Here is a 20,389-nt window from a genome sequence, read left to right as displayed (position 1 = left end):
CCCCCCCCCCCCCCCCCCCCCCCCCCCCCCGGATGCCTTCCCCACTCTTTTGGGTTCAGTGCCTCATCCCTGGCTGTCCCTGCATGGATACCCTTCCTCACCCTGCTTTGACACTGACATCCTGTGCTGGGCCACTCCCAGGTGTTGATACCCTTTCATCCCTACTCTGACTCTTCACAGTCTGGAACCCTCTTGTGTTTCCTCATATAAATGACTTTAGTCCTGAATCAGGAAGAGGAAGACCCACTTTTTAAATGAAATCTATTAATATATTAAACTAAGCTTATATGAAAGGAGCATTTCACAGGCTTATTTTCAAGAGAACTAAAGTTGAATTTGAATAGTCATCTTTTGGTTCTTATTAGTGAAGGATTATGAGCAGTTTGGCTAAATGAAAAACAACCTTTTTAAAGGGTTGTATGTAGATAGTCTGGTAAGAAAGGGTAGTTGTCTTTTTAGAACTTTAGTAGATTCCAAGTTGAAGGTAAGTAGTAGTTACCTAAATTTTAGTGAAGAGAAGAAACAGTCTGATGTTACCTTGCCAAAGTCATCCAGCCTAGTAACTGGTTGAGTTGATTTGAATCTAGGACCATTGGACTCTGAAGCCTGTTCTTTCAGAAAAATCTGCCTTAATTAGTTAAAATGCCTTACCTATTTGTTAGTGTTGCGTGTTTTTTGACGTGCTTTGTGATTTTTAAAGTTTTTGGTATCTGAAATGTAAACCATTATAAAGACAGTGTTTGATGTTCATTCTGATGAAATCAGTTTTTTTTTTTTTTTTTTAAAGATTTTATTTATTTATTTGACAGAGAGAGAGAGAGGGAACACAAGCAGGGGGAACAGCAGAGGGAGAGGGAGAAGCAGGCTTCCCGCAAAGCAAGGAGCCCGATGCGGGGCTCGATCCCAGGACCCCGGGATCATGACCTGAGCCGAAGGCAGACGCTTAACCGACTGAGCCACCCAGGCGCCCCTGAAATCAGTTTTTTTTCATTGAAAACATTTGGCACAAACTTGGTGCGTTCAGAAGTAAAAACATTATAGGAAATAGGAAATATCTTACTATTTGTGTACTTTTTGCCGGAGTGCATTTTTCAATCTGAAAAACTCTGTTTTGGATTTTTAGTTAATCAGTGATTTTTAAGTCAGGCACATGCACTTAAAAATGTACAGTATTTCATAAGGGTTTTTTCAGAACCAGTTTTTCCTGTAGGAATTTTCTTACAGTTGATGTTTTTAGACTTCAGGTATTTGTTCATGAACTGGTTGTAAATAGGTTGAGATTAGAAGTTAGGATTTTCATGCCATCAGCATTTAAAAATGTTTATTGTTTATGTTCATATGGGACCATCAGACCTTATAATGGAATCTGGTGGAAGATTCCTAATAACCTGAAATTACCGTTAATAGGACTGCTGATTTGCATCCCCCCCGCCCCGCAGTCTCCTGTAAATACCACTTGATACATACAAACATTTTTGATTAGTGTATTTCTGATATTCTTGTTTGTATTAGTCTGTGTTAAAAAACAATTCATCAGAGTAAATTTAAAGATCAAATTGATTTTATTCAGCGTTTTATGAATGGGGCAGCATCCTGTCAAATAGAAAGGAGCTCCAAGGAGCTATACAAGATGGAGACTTTTAAAGACAGAAAGGGCCAGGGACAAGGAAAAAGTGGATTACCTCATCTTTCATTAGGAAATGGTGGAAGGGGTCTGTCAGGTGATTACCTCACTACTGCTGACCAGGAAATTCCAGACTGACCAGTTAAGATTTCATTTCTGGGAGGGTATTTTTTAAAAAAATATTTTATCTATTTATTTGAGAGAGAGTCAGTGCATGGCAGGGGGGTGGGGAGGGTGGTGCAGAGAGGGAGGAGGAGAAGCAGCAGACTCGACTGGGGGGCTGGATGGGAGGACCCTGGGATCATGACCTGAGCCTAAGGCAGATGCTTAACTATCTGAGCCACCCGTGTGCCCCTTTTTCTGGGAGGGTCTTAAAGTGTAATCAGGTTAGGTATTAAGTCTTGGTTTGTTAATGCAGGGCTTAGGAGAGGAGAGGTCACTCAGTTTTGGGCCTTTTATTTCTTTTAACATTTGCTAGGGAAGCCATAACAAAATACTGCAAACTGAGTGGGTTAAATTGATTTTGTCATAGTTTTGGAAGCTCAGATTCCAAGATCAAGATGTCAGCATGGTTGGTTTCCTCTGAGACCTCTCTCCTTGGCTTGCAGATGGCCACCCTCTTGCTGCCTCTTCACATGGTCTCTTTCTGTGCAGCCTTGGTGTCTCAATGTGTCCCAATTTCCTCCTCTTACAAGGACACAGGATTGGAATGGGGCCCACCCTAACAACCTCATTTAAGTTAATCTCATTAACCCTTTATCTACTATTAATGGTTCTGTTCAGAGTTGGGGGCTTGCAACTTGGACATAGTGGGAGGGGCACAATTCAGCTCCTAATATTACACAGGGAAAGGAAGATAGAATGAATTTGGATGGCACTAAGTGTAGTTAAAAGAAATTGATAGGGTGGCACTTTTGAAAGTTTAATTTGGCTTTATACAGGTAAGGGGGTAAAATTTCTTTCTTCTGTCCTTCTAGGTTCCCTGGCTTGGGGCCCTGTAAATTAGACTGACAAAAGAAAGATTAACAAGAGAAAACAAATAGATGTTTATTAGAGTGTGCTCCTACCTCGAGTAACTCAGGGGTGGTTAGAATTTGCCAACTCTTTACCTAATTCCATGGTGAGCGGGGGAAGGGCACTTCATGGAAAAACATAACTTTTTGGAAAGATAGGTAAATGGGCCCTTAGGAGAATAGATAGGAGAAATGATAGTTTGTGGCAATGTCTGGGTGTGGTGCTGATTTTGTGTGTGTGTCTGTAGGGAAGAGTTGCTCCAGGGGAGGGGACTGATAAATTCTTTTTGGAGGCTCTGCTTTTAGAAAGATAAGGTATTGCAAGAATTAAAATGCCTTCAGCTCAAAACTATTCTTATGTTAAAGTAGCATATTTTGGGGTGCCCTATCATGATTCCTTCTCACTTGTGTAAATGCCTTAATATTAGCTAATAGTGTTCTTTACCTTTTTTCAGAATGTGAAAACTTTTGCCATTAGCTATTCATACTTTATTTTTTAAAACTAAATTTAAATTAAAAATTCTAAAGACATTGCAAAAAATGAATAGGTAATATTATTGGTTTGTGTCCTAGGGATTGTTTTTAGTATATAACTTATCACTTGACTATTTAAAATGATAAGCTTTATTTATTTCAGATTGTCTGCAATTTCTTTTTTTTTTTTGTACACACAACGGGTTTTCATTCCCATTTAGTTATTGAAATTGTAATTTTAGGGCTTTTCAACAAAAGCTTACTGGAAAAGTAACATCCTATTATATACATCACAAAGCAGCTTAGTATGTAGCTTCATGTAAGAATAGATAATGGAAATCCTTTACTCATCCAGAAACACTTTAGTTTGCATTTTAATTTCTGAAGACTTCAAAATGTAGTATAAGATGGTAATAGAATTAGAGCTTAGAGTGCCTGAATTTTTATGTAGTTTATTTTGATTAGGTGCACTCTTATATTTGTTTCACAAATGTATTACTGGCATTGGTTGTCTCAGGGTACTCAGATTGTATCAAGGTTTTTCAGCCGTCAGCTCATGGCTCATATAAGCTTTATACCATTTAAACATTTTCATTACTCTGGTGAGTTACCATTTGTACATTTTCATTACCCTGGTGAGTTACCATTTGTATCCATTTCTTGTGTCTGGCCACTCTTAACTTTTTTTTTTTCTTCAAAAAGATTTGATTTATTTATATATCAGAGACAGCACAGGCAGAGGGAGAAGCAGGTTCCTCGCCGAGCAAGGAGCCCCATGCGGGACTTGATCCCAGGACTCTGGGATCGTGACCTGAGCTGAAGGTGGCCGCTTCACGGACTGAGCCACCCAGACGTCCCTACTTTTAACCTTTTGTTAAATAGATCTCTACGGTTTGAGATAGTAAAAATAGAATATTTTATAATACTTGAGAATTTTTCTTAAAGTATTTTAGCAAGTTGGTATGACGTTAAAGGATTCTGTCATAGAAACAATATTTGAAAGAATTTCGAAAAGGGAAGATTAACAATGGTATTGATTTTGTTTTTTAAAATTTCAGTTTTGAGATTATGCAGTTGTAAATATAAAACATTTGTTATTAGTAAACTCAGACATTGTGATGCACAGAAAATTTGATTCCTTCATTGAGTGATATGATAGTCTTAAGCTTTGTATTGAAATGAGTACAGTTGCCCAGTTGGCTTCTGCCTTATTTAAAAAAAAAAACAAAAACTGAATTTGCTGTTTAGATTGGGCTGGCAACTTGAAACTTTTATTGATGCAGTCGATAGAGGCTCCCAAAAAGTTAAATGCAGAATGCAGAAAAGCACTAGTGTCTAAAATATTTGGTACTTATTGTGATGATTGTAATTAAAAAACAAACAACAAACCTTTTCATTGTGAATATTTTCAAACATATATATAACTAGAGAAAAGAGTATTTACACACCTCCTTGTACTATCATTTATAAACATACGTGCAACCTTTTTTCAGTTATCCCCATTTAGCACTATCAGGTTTTTATTTTTTTAAAAATTTTTATTGTTCTGTTAATCACCATACATTACATTATTAGTTTTTGATGTAGTGTTCCATGATTCATTGTTTGTGCGTAACACCCAGTGCTCCATAGCATTATCTGGTTTTTAAAACAGATTCCAGATATGTCAGTGTAATTGTAAAGACTTCAGTCTTTTATTTACCACCATCACACTACATTGTCACATCTAAAATGAGTAATAATTTCTTAATGTCATTTAGTGTTCCGTTCATGTTTAAATTTTTGATTGTTTCCTAATTTTCATTTTTTTAAAGGTTGGTTGGTTTGAGTAAGGATCTGTGTAAGGCCCACATGTGTTTGATCTGCATGTTGAAAGCCATTTATTTGTTGGGGGGAAAAACCGGTCATTTCACCTGTCGAGTATCCTGTGATCTGGATTTGCTGGATTATTTCCCTCAGATTTCCTTTAATTTGTTTCTCTGTGTTGAACTTTGTGAAAGTTAGGTCAGATTTCAGATTCCATCTGGGGTGGGGGTGAGAATACATTATAGATGGTGTAATGTGCATCCTAGTTTGTCACATTTAGAGACACTTGATGTGTGGGATTAGACCATTGTAATTTAAAAAAAAAAAATAAGGTTTCCTGAGATTATTTATAGTGAAATTGGTCAATATTAAGTATTCAGTTTGATTTTTGACAGATTTGTACATTTGTATAACCACAATCAGGATAAAACCCCCATTACCTCAAGAATAACCTTCCCTTTGCAGTCATACCCCTACCCCACAAGCCCTCTCCCCCCATCCACTCCAGTGATCTAGTTTCTGTTATATTTTTGCCTATTTTAGAATTTCATTATAATTGGAATCTTAGAGTAGTAAAATCATTGTCACTTAGAAGAGAGAGAGCATAAGAAGATAATTTTGGCAAGGAGCTCCAGGTCTAATTTCCTTCCATTTTTATATGACAGGGACTTGCCATGAGGTGTTGAAGCCTTGTTTCACTGAGTTGGAGAGACTGGACCTAAATGGCGCAGCATGACTTTGCTCCAGCCTGGCTTAATTTTCCTACTCCACCATCATCAACAAAGGTACTCTTTGCATTTCTTTCTTTGTGTCTGCTTCTCATTTCTTCTTGTACGCAAATGTAGTTGAAACGTGAAGCCTTAATATTTTTGTGGAAAAAATGTTCTTGTATTACTATCTAAGTTATTTCATACGGAATCTGTTAGTTTTTATTATTTAAAAAGTCAGTTTTCCATCACCATACTGTACCATTTACTTCAGTTGTCTTTTGTACTAATCAGAGGTCCACACATTTTAACTCAAACCCATTAGATACATTGTGTCTTACCTTTATCTGTACTATTCCTTAGATAATAACTTGCTTTACTTACTGTTCTGTAGGTAATACTTTAAAAGAAAAATCTGAGGCTTTTGAGGTCTTTGCTTATACCCAGAAGATTTCTTTTTTAGACAAATAAGACTTTGAATGGCACATCACTAAAATTTCAGGAGTGATGAAAACTTTGCAACATTGTTACATATTAGGCCTCAGTGATCTTAAGAAATGTTCATTTTACTTAAAAATCACAACAGTAGTTTGTATAAGACTTGCTAGGCATTGCAGTTGTCTTCCACTTAAAGACTTCGTAAGAGAGACCTTGGAATTGGTTAGAACCAGTCTAACTGGCTTAATAGCTGTCTTTGACTTTGTTTTTTCCATAGTGCAAAGGAATCAAGGGGGAGAGTTTCAATCATCTGTTTGCCTGTTAATCATGCTCTATCATGCTAAGGCGTTCATCTAGGAACTTTTGGGGTACAGGCAGTTCTTAAAAAAACAAACTCTTACGGGAACAATTTTTATAATTTGGAAGTCCTTCCCCAGTAAGGACTTGTCAGATCATAATAGATTGACCCAAATTTTGGCCTGTAATTTTGTACAGATGGATTCTCTGCAAGGTTAATTGACTTGCCTGTTTTTCATAGAAATACTGTGAGCCTAGACTAGAATCCAGGATGCATTTCCTATTCTGTACTCTTTACATAGGCCTCATTTTGGAATGCTGTCAAATGATTAAATATCTCATTTCATGGATTTGAAATTGTTAGGAAATGGAGATTTATATGGATTAAGCTGCTGAGAACACTTCTTAGAGATTCTCTGATTGCCCCCTTTCCTCTTAGGTGTAGGTCTGTGTAGTTTACTCCCCTCCCCCCTTCCTTGTAAACCCAGCTGCTCTAATGTTGCCCTCTTGCAGGCTTATTTTTTTTCAGGCCTACTTCAGAGCTTGACTATGTAGAGTTTCTTGCCACCCACCTTTATTTCTTTTTTCTATTTGTTTACTTTCTCACTTGTTTTCATTTTCAAGGGAATTGATAAAAAATTAGCACCTGGGAAGTTAGTTACAAAACAATAAGATTGAGAATAATTTTTGTCTTCATTCAGATGTTAATCTGAGGTTGATTAGGAGTAGCTGTTGGTTGATTAAGATTAACTGTTGGTTTATGTGGTGAAATCCTTACTGCTTTCCAGTTTCCAGAACCTGACCCTTAATCTGGATATAGGTCTTCATGAATGATGATTTTGAGAATTGGGATTGCCACCTCTAAATCTCAATTATTCTAACCTATTCTAATTTATCCACAGAAAATGGTATTTATTTGAACTCTTAACTAGCAGTACTTGAAATTATTTCTTTAGACCTTACCCAGTGTGGTTTTGACAAATATAGAGCTTTTAGTAGTGACTTCTTACACCTTCCAGCTTATCCTTTCATGTCTCCAAATCACTATTCATGGGTTCTCATTTATAATTAACCTCTTATTTTCTGCCAGAGCCCTTTTAATCTTACCCTGAATAAATGGAACAGACTAATTTACTGTGGGGTTCTCTGTTTCAGTGTAATGGAAGTCTTTATTTATTGTTCAAAGGCATGAGGACTTGAAATAAAAAGATATTTTTAGAAGTGGACTTTAGTAGTTTTCTGAGGTGTGTAGAATTTTAGCCCCATCATGTGGTGAAATTTTAAACTGCATGTGGTTGATTATATGTGTCATAGGGCATTGACATTTGAGCTGTTGATTGGGACCCAATAAAAAGTAAATTTTACATAATGTTTTGTATACACATAGTATAACTAAAATAATAGTCATACATCTGTGGTGCACTAATGTTTTCTCTTGTGGTCTTCTGTTTTCTTTATTAGAAAATGTAAATTTCTACTGATACTATCATCCTTTAATAGATCCTGAGTTACATTTTGGGTAATAACATTTTTATTACTGAAGCAATACTGAACTGAAATGGTTGTAGATACTGGAAAAGTTTAGATACCTCTTTGTTTTAGATGCTTCTTTTGGTCATCTTACCGTAGGAAGGGTGATAAATCGATCCCTGTAATCAGGTTGAGGTATCCTTTCATAGTATTGTTAGAAGAAGGAAGATTCCTGGGGCACCTGCCTGGCTTATTTGGAAAAGCGTGTAACTCTTGGTCTCGGGGTGGTGAACTTAAGCCCCACGTTGGTTGTGTGGAGCCTACTTAAAAAAGGTGGGGAGAAGGTGGTTGATGACAGGGATGTGATACTGAAAGAGCAAATATGTGGTACAAAATAGAAAATACAGGAATTTTTATTCTTTTTAAGTACAAAATAATACAGACCTGTTTGATGACATTCCACTACAGTAAATTCATATTCATATTCAATATTCTGTAATTACTTCTCTGGCTAGAGTGTAGCATTAGTGCATTATGGATTCTTTCACGGCAGCATCTAAAAAATAGTCATTAATATTTTACCAAAATTTCTTTGAATTGTGCGTAAACTGTTGGCTTGCGTTGAAAATGTGTATTTAAAGTTGAGGCTAGAGAAGATCAGAAAATTCAGTCAGACTGGTAGTGGAGTTCAATGAAACTTCTTATTTTGTTAACTGGTGAGTCATACTGCGGGCATCCAAGAAAAAATTGCTAAGTTACTTTCTAAAGGAAACCAGAAAAAGGTTTTAAGTATGTAAAGGGATAAAGACGGTAAAGGGATAGGGAGGGTCTCTTTCTTGCTCATGGTAGTATCTGTTTTTTTGAGTCATTACGTACCAATGATTGTATAAAACAGTTCATGTGAATACCAACAAAAAACATAAGAGGTAAATTCTCTGTTTTCTTTCTCCCATATACAAAGGAGGGAACTGAGGTTGAGAGAGGTAAGTAATGTGCCCCAAAGTGCTGGAGCTAGGATACGAATCCATGTGTGCCTGACTTTAATGTTTATCAAGTTAATAAATTTCTTTTCTCAACTGTTAGGTAGTAGACTAATTTTCAGAAGTGAATATTAGGATGCTTTTATGCAGACACCAGAATGTATTTTTATCCTGGTTTGGATAAAAGAAATTTTTTTCACTTTAGAGATGGCATCTCCAATATCTATCATCACTGCTTACGGATCTAACTTTTCAGTGTCTATGAAATCTTTTATTGAGTGGATCTACATGTTATTATTTAGTTTACCAGTTAATGGACTGAGCTGCAGGATTGTCTAGGCATCTCTTGAATACATTTGTAGGGTAAATTCTTAGTAGAATCAGTGGATCAGAGGGTTTGTACATTTTGGTAGGTAATGTCTAATAGCTTTCAAAAAGGTTGTATTGGGGTGGTTTAGTCGGTTAAGTGTCCTACTCTTGATTTCAGTTCAGGTTGTGATCTCAGGGTCCTGAGTTCAAGCTTTGTGTTGGGCTACATGCTGGGTGTGGAGCCTACTTTAAAAAAAAAAAAGGTTATACTTATTTATAATCCCATCAGAATTTTATGAGGGGGCTAGTGTTCTCAGTTTTGGCAACACTGGATGTTTTCACATTTTTTAATCTGCAATTAGATGAAAAATGGTAGTTCATTATTTTGCATTTTTAAATTATGGTTGAGTATATTTTGGTGTTAGGGTTTCTTAAGAACTGCTTGTTCATGTAATGTTTCTTAGTGATTTTGTAATAGCTCTTTTCACTTGAGGAATTTTTTTTTTTAAGATTTTTATTTGACAGAGAGAGAGAGACAGCGAGAGAGGGAACAGAAGCAGGGGGAGTGGGAGAGGGAGAAGCAGGCTTCTCGCTGAGCAGGGAGCCAGATGCCGGGCTCGATCCCAGAACCCTGGGATCATGACCTGAGCCGAAGGCAGACGCTTAACGACTGAGCCATCCAGGCACCCTTACATTGGGGAATTTGTTTGCCATTGCAGATATATTTGCTTTAGTAATTTGTAATTTGCTTATTTGTTTTGGTAATTCTTTCTTTTTTAAGTTTTTAATTTTTATTCCAGTATAGTGAACATACAGTGTTATATTAGTTTCAGGTGTACAATGTAGTGATTCAGCAGTTCTTTACATGTTTTGATAATTCTTTAAAAAACCTCATTGAAGGTTTTAATGAAACATACAGAGAATGATAGATAATAATTAAATGAGTATTTATTAAACATCAAGATAGTCCTATCTTAACATTCTTCTAGATTAGCTTTTATTGCTTTTGGAAGTAAAGCATTATGTATGCAATTGAGGTCCACTGTCCTCTATTTCTTCACGTCCTTTCTCTTCATTTTTCCCCAGAGGTATTCTCAGCATATGTTCCTATAACTACGTATGTGAATGTCAAATGGTATTGTTATGTATGTTTAAAAAATCTTATCAGTGATTTTCATGTATATGTCTGCATCTTACTTTTACATTCATTGTATCTTTGAGATTTTCTCCCCCCATGTTGGATATCCACAAATTTAGTGTAACCATCTTAAAACTGTGTGGTATCCTGTTTTGTTTATCTATACTACATTTTATTTGTCCATTTAAGTTTAGATTGTTCATAACATAACTTTTGGCTACTCTAGAGAAATACTGCATTGAATATTTTTATGGTATCTCCTTGTACACATGGATAAGAAATTTTAGGCCACTGCTCCTCACACTTGAATGGGTAAGAAAATAACCTGGGGGGCTCCTGGGTGGCTCAGTTGGTTAAGCGTCTGCCTTCAGCTCAGGTCCTGATCCCAGGGTCTTGGGATCGAGTTCCGCATCGGGCTCCCTGCTCCAAGGTGGGGAGCCTGCTTCTCCCTCTGCCTTTCTCTCTCTCTCTCTCTCTCTCTCTCTGTCTCTCATGAATAAATAAATAAAATCTTAAAAATAAATAACCTGGGTATTTTGTTAAAATGCAGATTCTCATTTCAGTAGTTCTTCGACGGGGCCTGAATTATAACAGTCTTCAAAGTGATGTTGATTCTGCTTGTTTGTAGACCACCACAGTTTGAATAGAAGGCTTCAGTGTAGATTTAGAAAAAAATTGCTGGGACTTGGTTAGATATTGCCAAATTCCTCTTCTGCATGGTGTACTGAGCATAGCTATTCTCTTTACTTTAAATGCTTGTCAGACTTTGTTAGATTATCACAGTTTTTTGCCATTCTTTGTCATAAACTGCATTTTCAGTCTTTCTTGGACGTGGAGTTACATTTCTGTGAAACACCTCTTAGCATTCTTCGTTACTTCTTTTGGGTTCCTTTTCTTTTCATACTAGTTTAGGACAACATACATCTGTACATGTGTATGTATATGTATTACATATATGTATGCACATGTCATTTTTAACATTTTTAAAGTTACAGTGTTTTTCAGTCTTGCATATATATTTCATTGGGTGTGTTCAAGTACTTTGTAGTACTTGTTGGCTATTTTAAATTATATTTATTTAATTTATTTTTTATTAAGTAAACTCTATGTCCTGCATGGGGCTTAAGCTCCACCAGGTGCCCCTAAATGATATTTTATTTTTTATTTTATTTTACTTTTTAAAGATTTTATTTATTTATTCATAAGAGACAGAGAGAGAGGCAGAGGGAGAAGCAGGGTCCTCGCTGAGCAGGGAGCCCAATGCGGGACTCGATCCCAGGGCCCCGGGATTATGACCTGAGCCGAAGGCAGACGCCTAACAATCTGAGCCACCCAGGCGCCCCCTAAATGATATTTTAAAAAGCTTTATTATTGGGGTGTGTGGCTGGCTCAGTTGGTAGAGCATGGAACTCTAAATCTTGGGTTGTGAGTTCAGGCCCACATTGGGCATAGAGTTTACTTAAAAAAAAGAATAAAAACCTTTATTGTTAAGTCTTTGCTACAGATATATTACATCTTGTGTTAGTGTTGTATCTAGCAGCTGTAGTTGTTACTCTTTGTTATATTTTGTTTTTTTTAAATATGGGCAATCATACATTCACAAATAATAAGTTTCCTATCTACCTTTTTAGCCTTATTACTTGTATTTCTTATTCTTATGTTATTGTGTATATGTCAATCTGTGAAGGGTCTGGGTTTTATCCTGCTAGCAAGCTCACATAGATGCTGGCAGGAGACATGAGACTCCTGGATCAAGGGCCAAGAACTTTATTAGTAGAATGACAAGCAGAATAAGCATGATGTCGGCACTGGTTGTTCATGCCCCCTAAAACCTTTGGTAGTTGACATGGATGGGTCCAGGTGGATGCTACCCTTGGTGCTGAGTGGGGGAGTCTACTGCATTTATAATAAGCTTTTTGTCCCAGAGAAGGATGCTACCTGTCATCTCTCAAATGATGCTCACTGCAGACATAAACTTGAGAAATGGGCCATACAAAGAGCAGTGAAGGCCTTGCATTCTTGCATTCTTGGCATAGAAGAAGAATGAAAGGAAGTGCTCAGGGCCCCTGATGGGTTTCCTGTCCCAACAATCAACCCATCAGCTCTACATGTTCTTGGCCAAACTTGAATTTTCATATGATTATGCCACTCTGTCAGCCACTTTGATTATTCTAAGCAAGGCTAAAACCAAATCCATTTAATTGTTTTATACAGCATTTAAATAAGGCTTCTGTTAACATCCTGAACAGCAGGGTAAGACCAGGATCTAGCTGGTTGTGAGCAAATCCTAGAGAGGACAGGTAGGTGATTTTTTTTTTTTTTCCCCCCAGCCAGCCAGTATGTGGTCTGAGGCTTCTCTGTTACCCATTGAAATCCACTCAGGAGAGTTTAAACTGACCTGATTTTTGGTGTCCTTAACCTACTATTATAAGGACAATAGATGGGCCAGAAAACAACTCTTATCCTTCATTGAAGCTAGCCTGTGGCTTATTTTCCCTCACATAAAGACATTCCACCTGAAGGGGCACAGATCACTTTAGTTAAGGATTTGTTGTTAAACATGATTTGGATTAATATTACATTAGTTTGGTTAAGAATCATGGACACTGTCACCATTACTTGCAGCATCATTTGCCATATATGGCATAACCTGAGACCATTCAGGTGTTCGGAGAATCATGAATTTTTATCAGTCAGTTGGGTTTGTTTTTTTTTTTTTGGTGGTGGTTGTTGTTTGTTGCTGCTTTTTTAAGATTTTTGTTTATTTAATTGCCAGAGAGTACAAGCAGGGGGAGTGGCAGGCAGAGGCAGAGAGAGAGGGAGACGCAGGCTCTCCACTGAGCATGGAGGCTGATGCGGGCTTGATCCCAGGACCCTGGGATCATAACCTGAACCGAAGGCAGACGCTTCACCGACTGAGCCACCCAGGCACCCCCAGGTTGTGCTGGTTTAAGTGTTTTTACACATTCACATTCAGGAACTGCTCTTGACATCAAGCACAGGAGAATAGTTAGGGACTGTTTATGGTCACATGAGTGTTTATGATTTCAGAGTATATGAGGATGACACATCTAGCAGTGATCAGTGTTTTCTCCAGCTTCTGTATGATTCAGGCAGTGGTGCTGGTTCTAGGAGATAGAGCATTAATTTTTCTTCCTTCCTGCACCTTCTGGAGTCAAAGATGTTCCCTCTACAGATGCTAGGGTTTTTTCTTTCTATACCCATGAAATTGGTGTGTCTTATTTGGATAGCTGACGTTGCTCAAAGAAAAATTCCCTACTTGCACCCAAATTTTTTATCTGGAAGAGTTGGATGTAAGTGGGTTAAGGACATTTTTACATAATTGCAGAGACCCATTATAATGCTCACCCTAGTCCACATTGGACACTGTACTGAGTACTTGGTGAGAAGTATACTGAAGGAAATGGTCACTATTTTCAGATATAGGATCATGTCGCACCAAAAAGAGAAGCCAGGTGGCCAAACCAGGTTGTTTGAATTCATTAGGTTTCTTTTTGACCAGACCATTACCTTGAGAGGTAGCTTGACCTGCAGTTTCTCTTAGGGGAAAGAAGCATCAAGTGAAGAGATAATCAGGGCAAAATCCTGGTATTTTAAAAATAAGTCTGTATATTGGGGCGCCTGGGTGGCTCAGTCATTGGGCGACCGCCTTCGGCTCAGGTCATGATCCCAGGGTCCTGGGATCGAGCCCCGCATTGGGCTCCCTGCTCAGCGGGAACCCTGCTTCTCCCTCTCCCACTCCCCCTGCTTCTGCTCCCTCTCTCGCTGTGTCTCTCTGTCAAAGAAATAATAAATCCTTAAAAAAAGAAGTAGGTCTGTATAATTTCATAACTCTTCTTTTTTTTAATCCTAATTACTACCTAGGAAGTGGCTAGGAAGAGATGATCTCTTTTTGGGTGTGCTGCATTCATTAACCAAAGTGTCTCATTAAAGTGTGTGAAGAGTTGAGGAATGTAGTTGCAGATTGTTCTGAGTTGAATTTTGAGGAGACCATTTCTGTTGTTTGATAGACTGGATGCCTGTGGATAGTAGGGTGTGTATAATGTCTTGAATATACTACTTGAATATTGACCCATTGCAGGTTGACCTTCATGACAAAAGATGCACTAATACTGGAATATTGATAGTCCAAAAAAATGACATGGATTAATTTCAAGGGTCACAATCGTGTGACCAGAGTTAGCCAGTGAGATCGCAACAGTAACACTGTAACCTGAAAAAATTTCAACAGTGATGAAACACTATTGATAGCTCCAAGAAGTGATCACAGGTTTGATGTGTAATGTGTAATATGGCCTCCTTCACAGTGGGACAAATGGACCAACTTTTGGCAGGCTCACAGGTTAGCATGCAGAAGGGGCTTCTGCATCAGAAAGAAAAAGTGGTCTATTTTGTGACCAGTATGGTAGTGGACAATTACATGTCTGGTGTGATGATGGATCTAGGTAGCGTGCTACAGACTTCAGCAGTATTCTGATTTTAGTTGTTCTTTATGCCAGCATATCTTACTGTAAGCCTCTGAGTGATTCAGATTGTCTCATCAGCAGTAGCAGCTTCACAGTTTATAACCCCAAAGAATTACCTTTAATATGCTAGTCTCTAGTTTTTCAGGTGATCTGCCAGATGATTAGGACATTGGCAACAGTCCAAGAGGCAGAAAAACATAAAATGTCTAGTCCTTAAGACTTAAGTCCAGTGTTGTAGTTTTCATTTTAGCCCATTGTGCCGAATGATACTTAGCCACTTGGTCTTCCAGAGTTGTTGGGGTGGATGGCTGCTGCCACCCAGTGGACACTGTCCTCTTTTAACGGAGTTGAATCAGCAGTGAACCAGACCTAGGCATTCAGGGGACTATGATTTGAGAGCCTTATTGAACCAGGAGCTTGTTATGGTGTCAGGGAGGGGAATAAGGTGAACCCCAGAGGGTAGTTGCCACTTTGTGCAAAACAGATGTCCCAGTGGCCAGGTCAGCTGCATGCTCAAATACTTTGCATTTGATCAGGAGCCCTAATGGGCCCCCTTTCCTGGTTCACTTTCATTTAAGAGCTCAGCAATACGGCAAGAGCCATATACCCTTTAAAAAGGGGGTGTACATGGCAGGCACATGGCACTGCTGTACTGGGAAATAGCCTCTGAGTATTCCACTACCCATCAAATTTTCTAACTATCTCTCTTTTTTTCTTTCTTTCCTTCTGGGAGCCTATAGTGTTTTTTGCTAGACTACCTGGAAGGTCCGGGACAGGAATCATCTGTCATCCTGTGGTATTCCCTGAATGGAAGAATCTTGAGCATTTTCAGTAACAATTAGTACCAAGTTAAAACACAACAAACAATAGTACATTAAATTGCTCTAAAAGCCTCACCTGCAAGATCACTTTAATTTTTCTTTCCTACTGCTGAATTTTCCTCAAACTTCAAAATCAGTCAAATTGGGTCTTTGGGGCACCTTTTCTCACTACAGTGGCACAGACTAAGAAGTTTTGTACATGCACTTAAGGGTTACAATCCAAGCTTTTGGGAGATTACATGATTTCTTCATCTGTGAAAGTGGGAAAGTACACGGTGGAGGAGAAGATAACTCTTTTGGGGATTGCATGTGTGGCTTGTAGGCTTACTGATTCTCTTCTGATTTCCTCAACCCAGGGTTGATGTTGCTTCTTCTCCTGTGTACCTTCTGGCTTCAGCAGACTCACAGGATGGGGCGTTTCCTGCCCCCATGCACCGCACTGACATGTCTTTTCCCACATTCCTCAGTATTTTCACCCACCCCTATGCTTAGTACTGTCTCACTCCTCATGGGAGTGGGTAGATGGTGACTTGCGCATGTGTGTCTAGCAGAGCTATAAAAGTTTGTCCCTTTCCTTAAATAACAGTATACTTGACATTCTCATAAAGGCTGCTGAGGTTGATGTAGTAGGGAAGGGAGGGATCAGGAGGTACAGAGGGCACAGAACACTTCCACTCCAGGAAGTGAGGTTCTGCATTTATTTTGTTTCCAAGTAGGCCGTAGCCTTAACAAATTTTCTTCTAATGACTTTTTAATCTTTCTAAAACTGTATCCTCATTGCTGACCTCTATTTCATCTTTGGAGTTGTCTTGGTTCAGCAGCCACAGCAGTGTCTGCCTTTCAGGTGGGACCCCATTGTCATAATAAAAAATCCCATCGTTCTACTTGGGAGAGTTACCAAACCTAAAGCACTGTTTGGACACCTGGTTTCAATTCTACTCTTTGCCAGTTGACTGCTAAACATTGAGGGACCTTTACTTCCACCTGTCGCTTGGATGATGGCAGTTGCTGCCAGAATCTTGAGAGTCTTCACTTTATGCCCTAATGTGGCCTAGAGACCCTTGTATTTATTTTTTCTAGAAAATTTAAGCTCTGTTAGCATTACATCCTCACCACCCAAACTGTTAGCAGTCCGTGAATGGTTTGCGTTTTTACCCTGCTTGGAAGCCTACCATGGTGACCTGTTACTACTGTTGCATGGATGCTGTCTGAAGATATGAGAATATCAAGGGGACTTATCTTGGCACAATAAGCAGCATGAGGATGAGGCTGCTCCGGAGAGCAGCACCAGTAAGTCCCACAGTGACAATGTGGAGGGGCCCAGTGGATGACATGGGTATGTGCAGTGGGTTTACATTGCAACTGAGAGACTCTGCTCCTTGTCCTGGAGGTGGTTGTAAGATAAGTCCAGCCCAGAGAAATGGTCAGGGCATTTTAAGAAAAGGTTTGAAGTTTTGATTATGATCTTATGAGATTAATGGGTTAATACTGGGAAAGAACAGCAACGTTTATAAACAGTTGTGACTTTCATGATTTTTATAGATTCCTAATTTTTATTTATTTTTATTTTTTTATTTTTTTTTAAGATTTTATTTATTTGTCAGAGAGAGAGAGAGCACAAGCAGAGGGAGAAGCAGGCTTCTCGCCGAGCAGGGACCCCAACATGGGACTCGATCCCAGGACCCCGGGATCATGACCTGAGCCGAAGGCAGATGGTTAACCGACTGAGCCACCCAGGCGTCCCTATAGATTCCTAATTTTTAAAAATAGTTTTTGGTTTTTTTGTTTGTTTTTTTTTTTTAAAGATTTTATTTAGGGGCACTTGGGTGGCTCAGTTGGTTAAGCGTCTGCCTTTGGCTCAGGTCATGATTCCGGGGTCCTGGGATCAAGCCCCGCGTGGTCGGGCTCCCTGCTCATCAGGGAGCCTGCTTCTCCCTCTCCCTCTCCCTCTGCCTGCTATTCCCGCAGCTGGTGTGTGCGTGCACACACACACATACACACTGTCTCTCTCTTTGACAAATACATACATAAAATCTTAAAAAAAAAAAATAAAGATTTTATTTATTGAGAGGGAGTGAGTGAGCACGAGCAGGGGGCCTGGGGAGAGGCAGAGGGAGAAGCAGACACCCTGCTGAGCAGGGAGCTTGATCCCAGGACCCTGAGATCATGACCTGAGCCGGAGGCAGACACTTAACCGACCAAGCCACCCAGGCGCCCCTAAAAATAGTTCTTGTACATTTTTTTTTTTTAAGATTTTATTCATAAGTAATCCCCCCACCCAACGTGGGGCTTGAGCTCAAAACACTGAGATCAAGAGTCGCATGCTCCACTGAGTGAGCCAGCTAGGTGCCTCTCTATATATTATTTAGATAATTTTTAAAAAACATTTGTTTTGGGGAAGAATTCGGAAATAAATCTGAAGAACTTAGAATTTTAGCTTCATTTGCCATAACTTTTCTGATACTAAAGAAAACCTTGAGCTATTTTAAATCAAGTAATGTATGATACGGAGTTTTACATTTTGTCATGTAAGAGGAAGTACACTATGTTTTGCCTTGTTTCCCTTATGGTGGCATTTTACTTTTAAAGTTTTTGGGTAAGTAGATGTCGTTAAGCTATTTCAGAATGATTTCTATTAGACAAAATAGACCAACAGCGGAATCTATCTTACTAAGTTACCAGTTATTAAATACACTGAAAGTAACTACAGAATGTTCTTAACCATTTAGAATCTTGGAAATAAGTTAAGCCAGGTTTTATATGTATGTTTACCTATGGGCTTATTTTGTTTCAGTCGTCAATAAATTTTGAGAAGCATTCTGAAAACTTTTCATGGACAGAAAATCGTTATGATGTGAATCGTCGACGACACAACTCCTCAGATGGCTTTGATTCTGGTATTGGACGTCCTAATGGAGGTAAAATTTGCTAAGAAATAAAAGCTTAAGGATAATTTTCTTCATGCTTTTAAGAATGTTGACAGTGATTAGCATTTAAGCATAACCATCTTTGAGTTTATAATACTTTACCATTATCAAATAAAGGTAATTTTGGAAGGAAAGAAAAAAATGGATGGCGGATGCATGGAAGAAATGGTACTGAAAACATAAATCATCGAGGGGGATACCATGGTGGAAGTTCCCGTTCTCGTAGCAGTATTTTCCATTCTGGAAAAAGCCAAGGACTACATGAAAACAGCATACCTGACAATGAAACGGGGAGGAAAGAAGACAAGAGAGAACGCAAACAGTTTGAGGCTGAGGATTTTGTAAGTTTCTTGTAGTTTAAATACAAACGAGGTTTCCGCAAGTGCCATTTTAATGTCAAGGCTTTCTCATGAGATTTTACCAGTATGATTCATTTTCTATAGAAATCACACCAGACAGGTTCAATTATTTTTTTATTTTTAGATTTTTATTTTTTATATATTTATTTTAGAGAGAGAGTGGGTGCGTGCAAGTGTGAGTGGGAGCAGGGGGAAGGGCAGAGGAAGAGGGGGAAAGAATCTCAAGAGGATTCCCTGCCGACTATGGAGCCTGACACAGGGCTCGATCTCATGACCCTGGGATAAATTACCTGAGCTGAAATCAAGAGTCAGATACTCAACTGACTGAGCCCCCTAGCCCACCCCCCCATCAGGTTCAATTATTTTTAATCCTTCCTTTTGTGAGGCTCTTTGTTTATATAATTCTCCCTTCCCAATTCCCCTCCCTCCTCCTACTTACTCCTGTGTCTTACGATATGATCTTTTATTTATTTGAGAGAGATAGTGACCGAGATAGCAAGAGAGATCACAAGCAGGAAGGAGAGGGAGAAGCAGGCTCCCGCTGAGCAGGGAGCCTGAAGTGGGGCTTGATCCCAGGACCCTGGCAACATGACTTGAGCCAAAGGCAGACACTTAACCGACTGAGCCACCCAGGCACCCATGATACAATCTTTTAAAAACTTTCATCTCTAAAAAGCTTTTAAGCTTTTGGAAAGAATATTTTACCAGTATGTCTTGTTTAGACTGTGTCTTCTAAATAACATTTGATTATTCATATATTACTCTTAAGCTAATTCCAGGATAATTCTCCTGTCTTTCAAGTACTTTATTCAAAAGTTTAGGGGCGCCTGGGTGGCTCAGATGGTTAAGCGTCTGCCTTCGGCTCAGGTCATGATCCCAGGGTCCTGGGATCGAGCCCTGCATCGGGCTCCCTGCTCTATGGGAAGCCTGCTTCTCCCTCTCCCTCTCCCACTCCCCCTGCTTGTGTTCCTCTCTTGCTGTGTCTCTCTGTCAAATAAATAAAATCTTTATTTTTTTTTATTTTTTTTATTTTTTTAAAAGATTTTATTTATTTGACAGAGAGAGACACAGCAAGAGAGGGAACACAAGCAGGGGGAGTGGGAGAGGGAGAAGCAGGCTTCCCGCGGAGCAGGGAGCCCGATGCGGGGCTAGATCCCAGGACCCTGGGACCATGACCTGAGCCGAAGGCAGTCGCTTAACCGACTGAGCCACCCAGGCGCCCCTAAATAAAATCTTTAAAAAAAAAAAAAAAGTTTCTTAGTTTCTTAGTGGTCAGGGAAGGCAAACTAAGTGTTAGCCTGGGTTAGATATAATTAGAAATGTTAACTCCACTCTTGGGGCGCCTGGGTGGCTCAGTTGGTTGAGCGTCTGCCTTCAGCTCGGGTCATGGTCCCAGGGTCCTGGGATTGAGCCCTGCGTTGGGCTCCCTGCTCAGCGGGGATTCTGCTTCTCCCTCTCACTGTCCCTCTGCCCCTCCCTCTGCTCGTGCGCGCGCGCTCTCTCAAAAAAATAAAATCTTAAAAAAATAAATAAAACAAG

The 20,389-nt window shown here is 39.1% G+C and overlaps 1 protein-coding gene across 2 annotated transcripts in view; it reads left to right on the top strand.

The window, feature by feature from the left end:
- GPBP1 (GC-rich promoter binding protein 1) overlaps nucleotides 1-20,389 on the top strand; it is a 71,419-nt gene that overhangs the window by 24,944 nt on the left and 26,086 nt on the right. For both annotated transcript variants that reach the window (XM_032404390.1, XM_032404391.1), the window contains exons 3-5: nucleotides 5,583-5,702; nucleotides 18,359-18,482; nucleotides 18,609-18,832. In XM_032404390.1, coding sequence (XP_032260281.1) covers nucleotides 5,640-5,702; nucleotides 18,359-18,482; nucleotides 18,609-18,832 — 411 coding nt within the window. In that variant the 5' untranslated portion in view covers nucleotides 5,583-5,639. The remainder of the gene's footprint in view (nucleotides 1-5,582; nucleotides 5,703-18,358; nucleotides 18,483-18,608; nucleotides 18,833-20,389) is intronic.

Source organism: Phoca vitulina, unplaced genomic scaffold, assembly GCF_004348235.1.
Source record: "Phoca vitulina isolate PV1807 unplaced genomic scaffold, GSC_HSeal_1.0 scaffold6, whole genome shotgun sequence".
Taxonomy (NCBI): Eukaryota; Metazoa; Chordata; class Mammalia; order Carnivora; family Phocidae; genus Phoca; species Phoca vitulina.
Note: the sequence above shows the minus strand (reverse complement) of the source record. Positions and strands in the feature narration are given on the sequence as shown.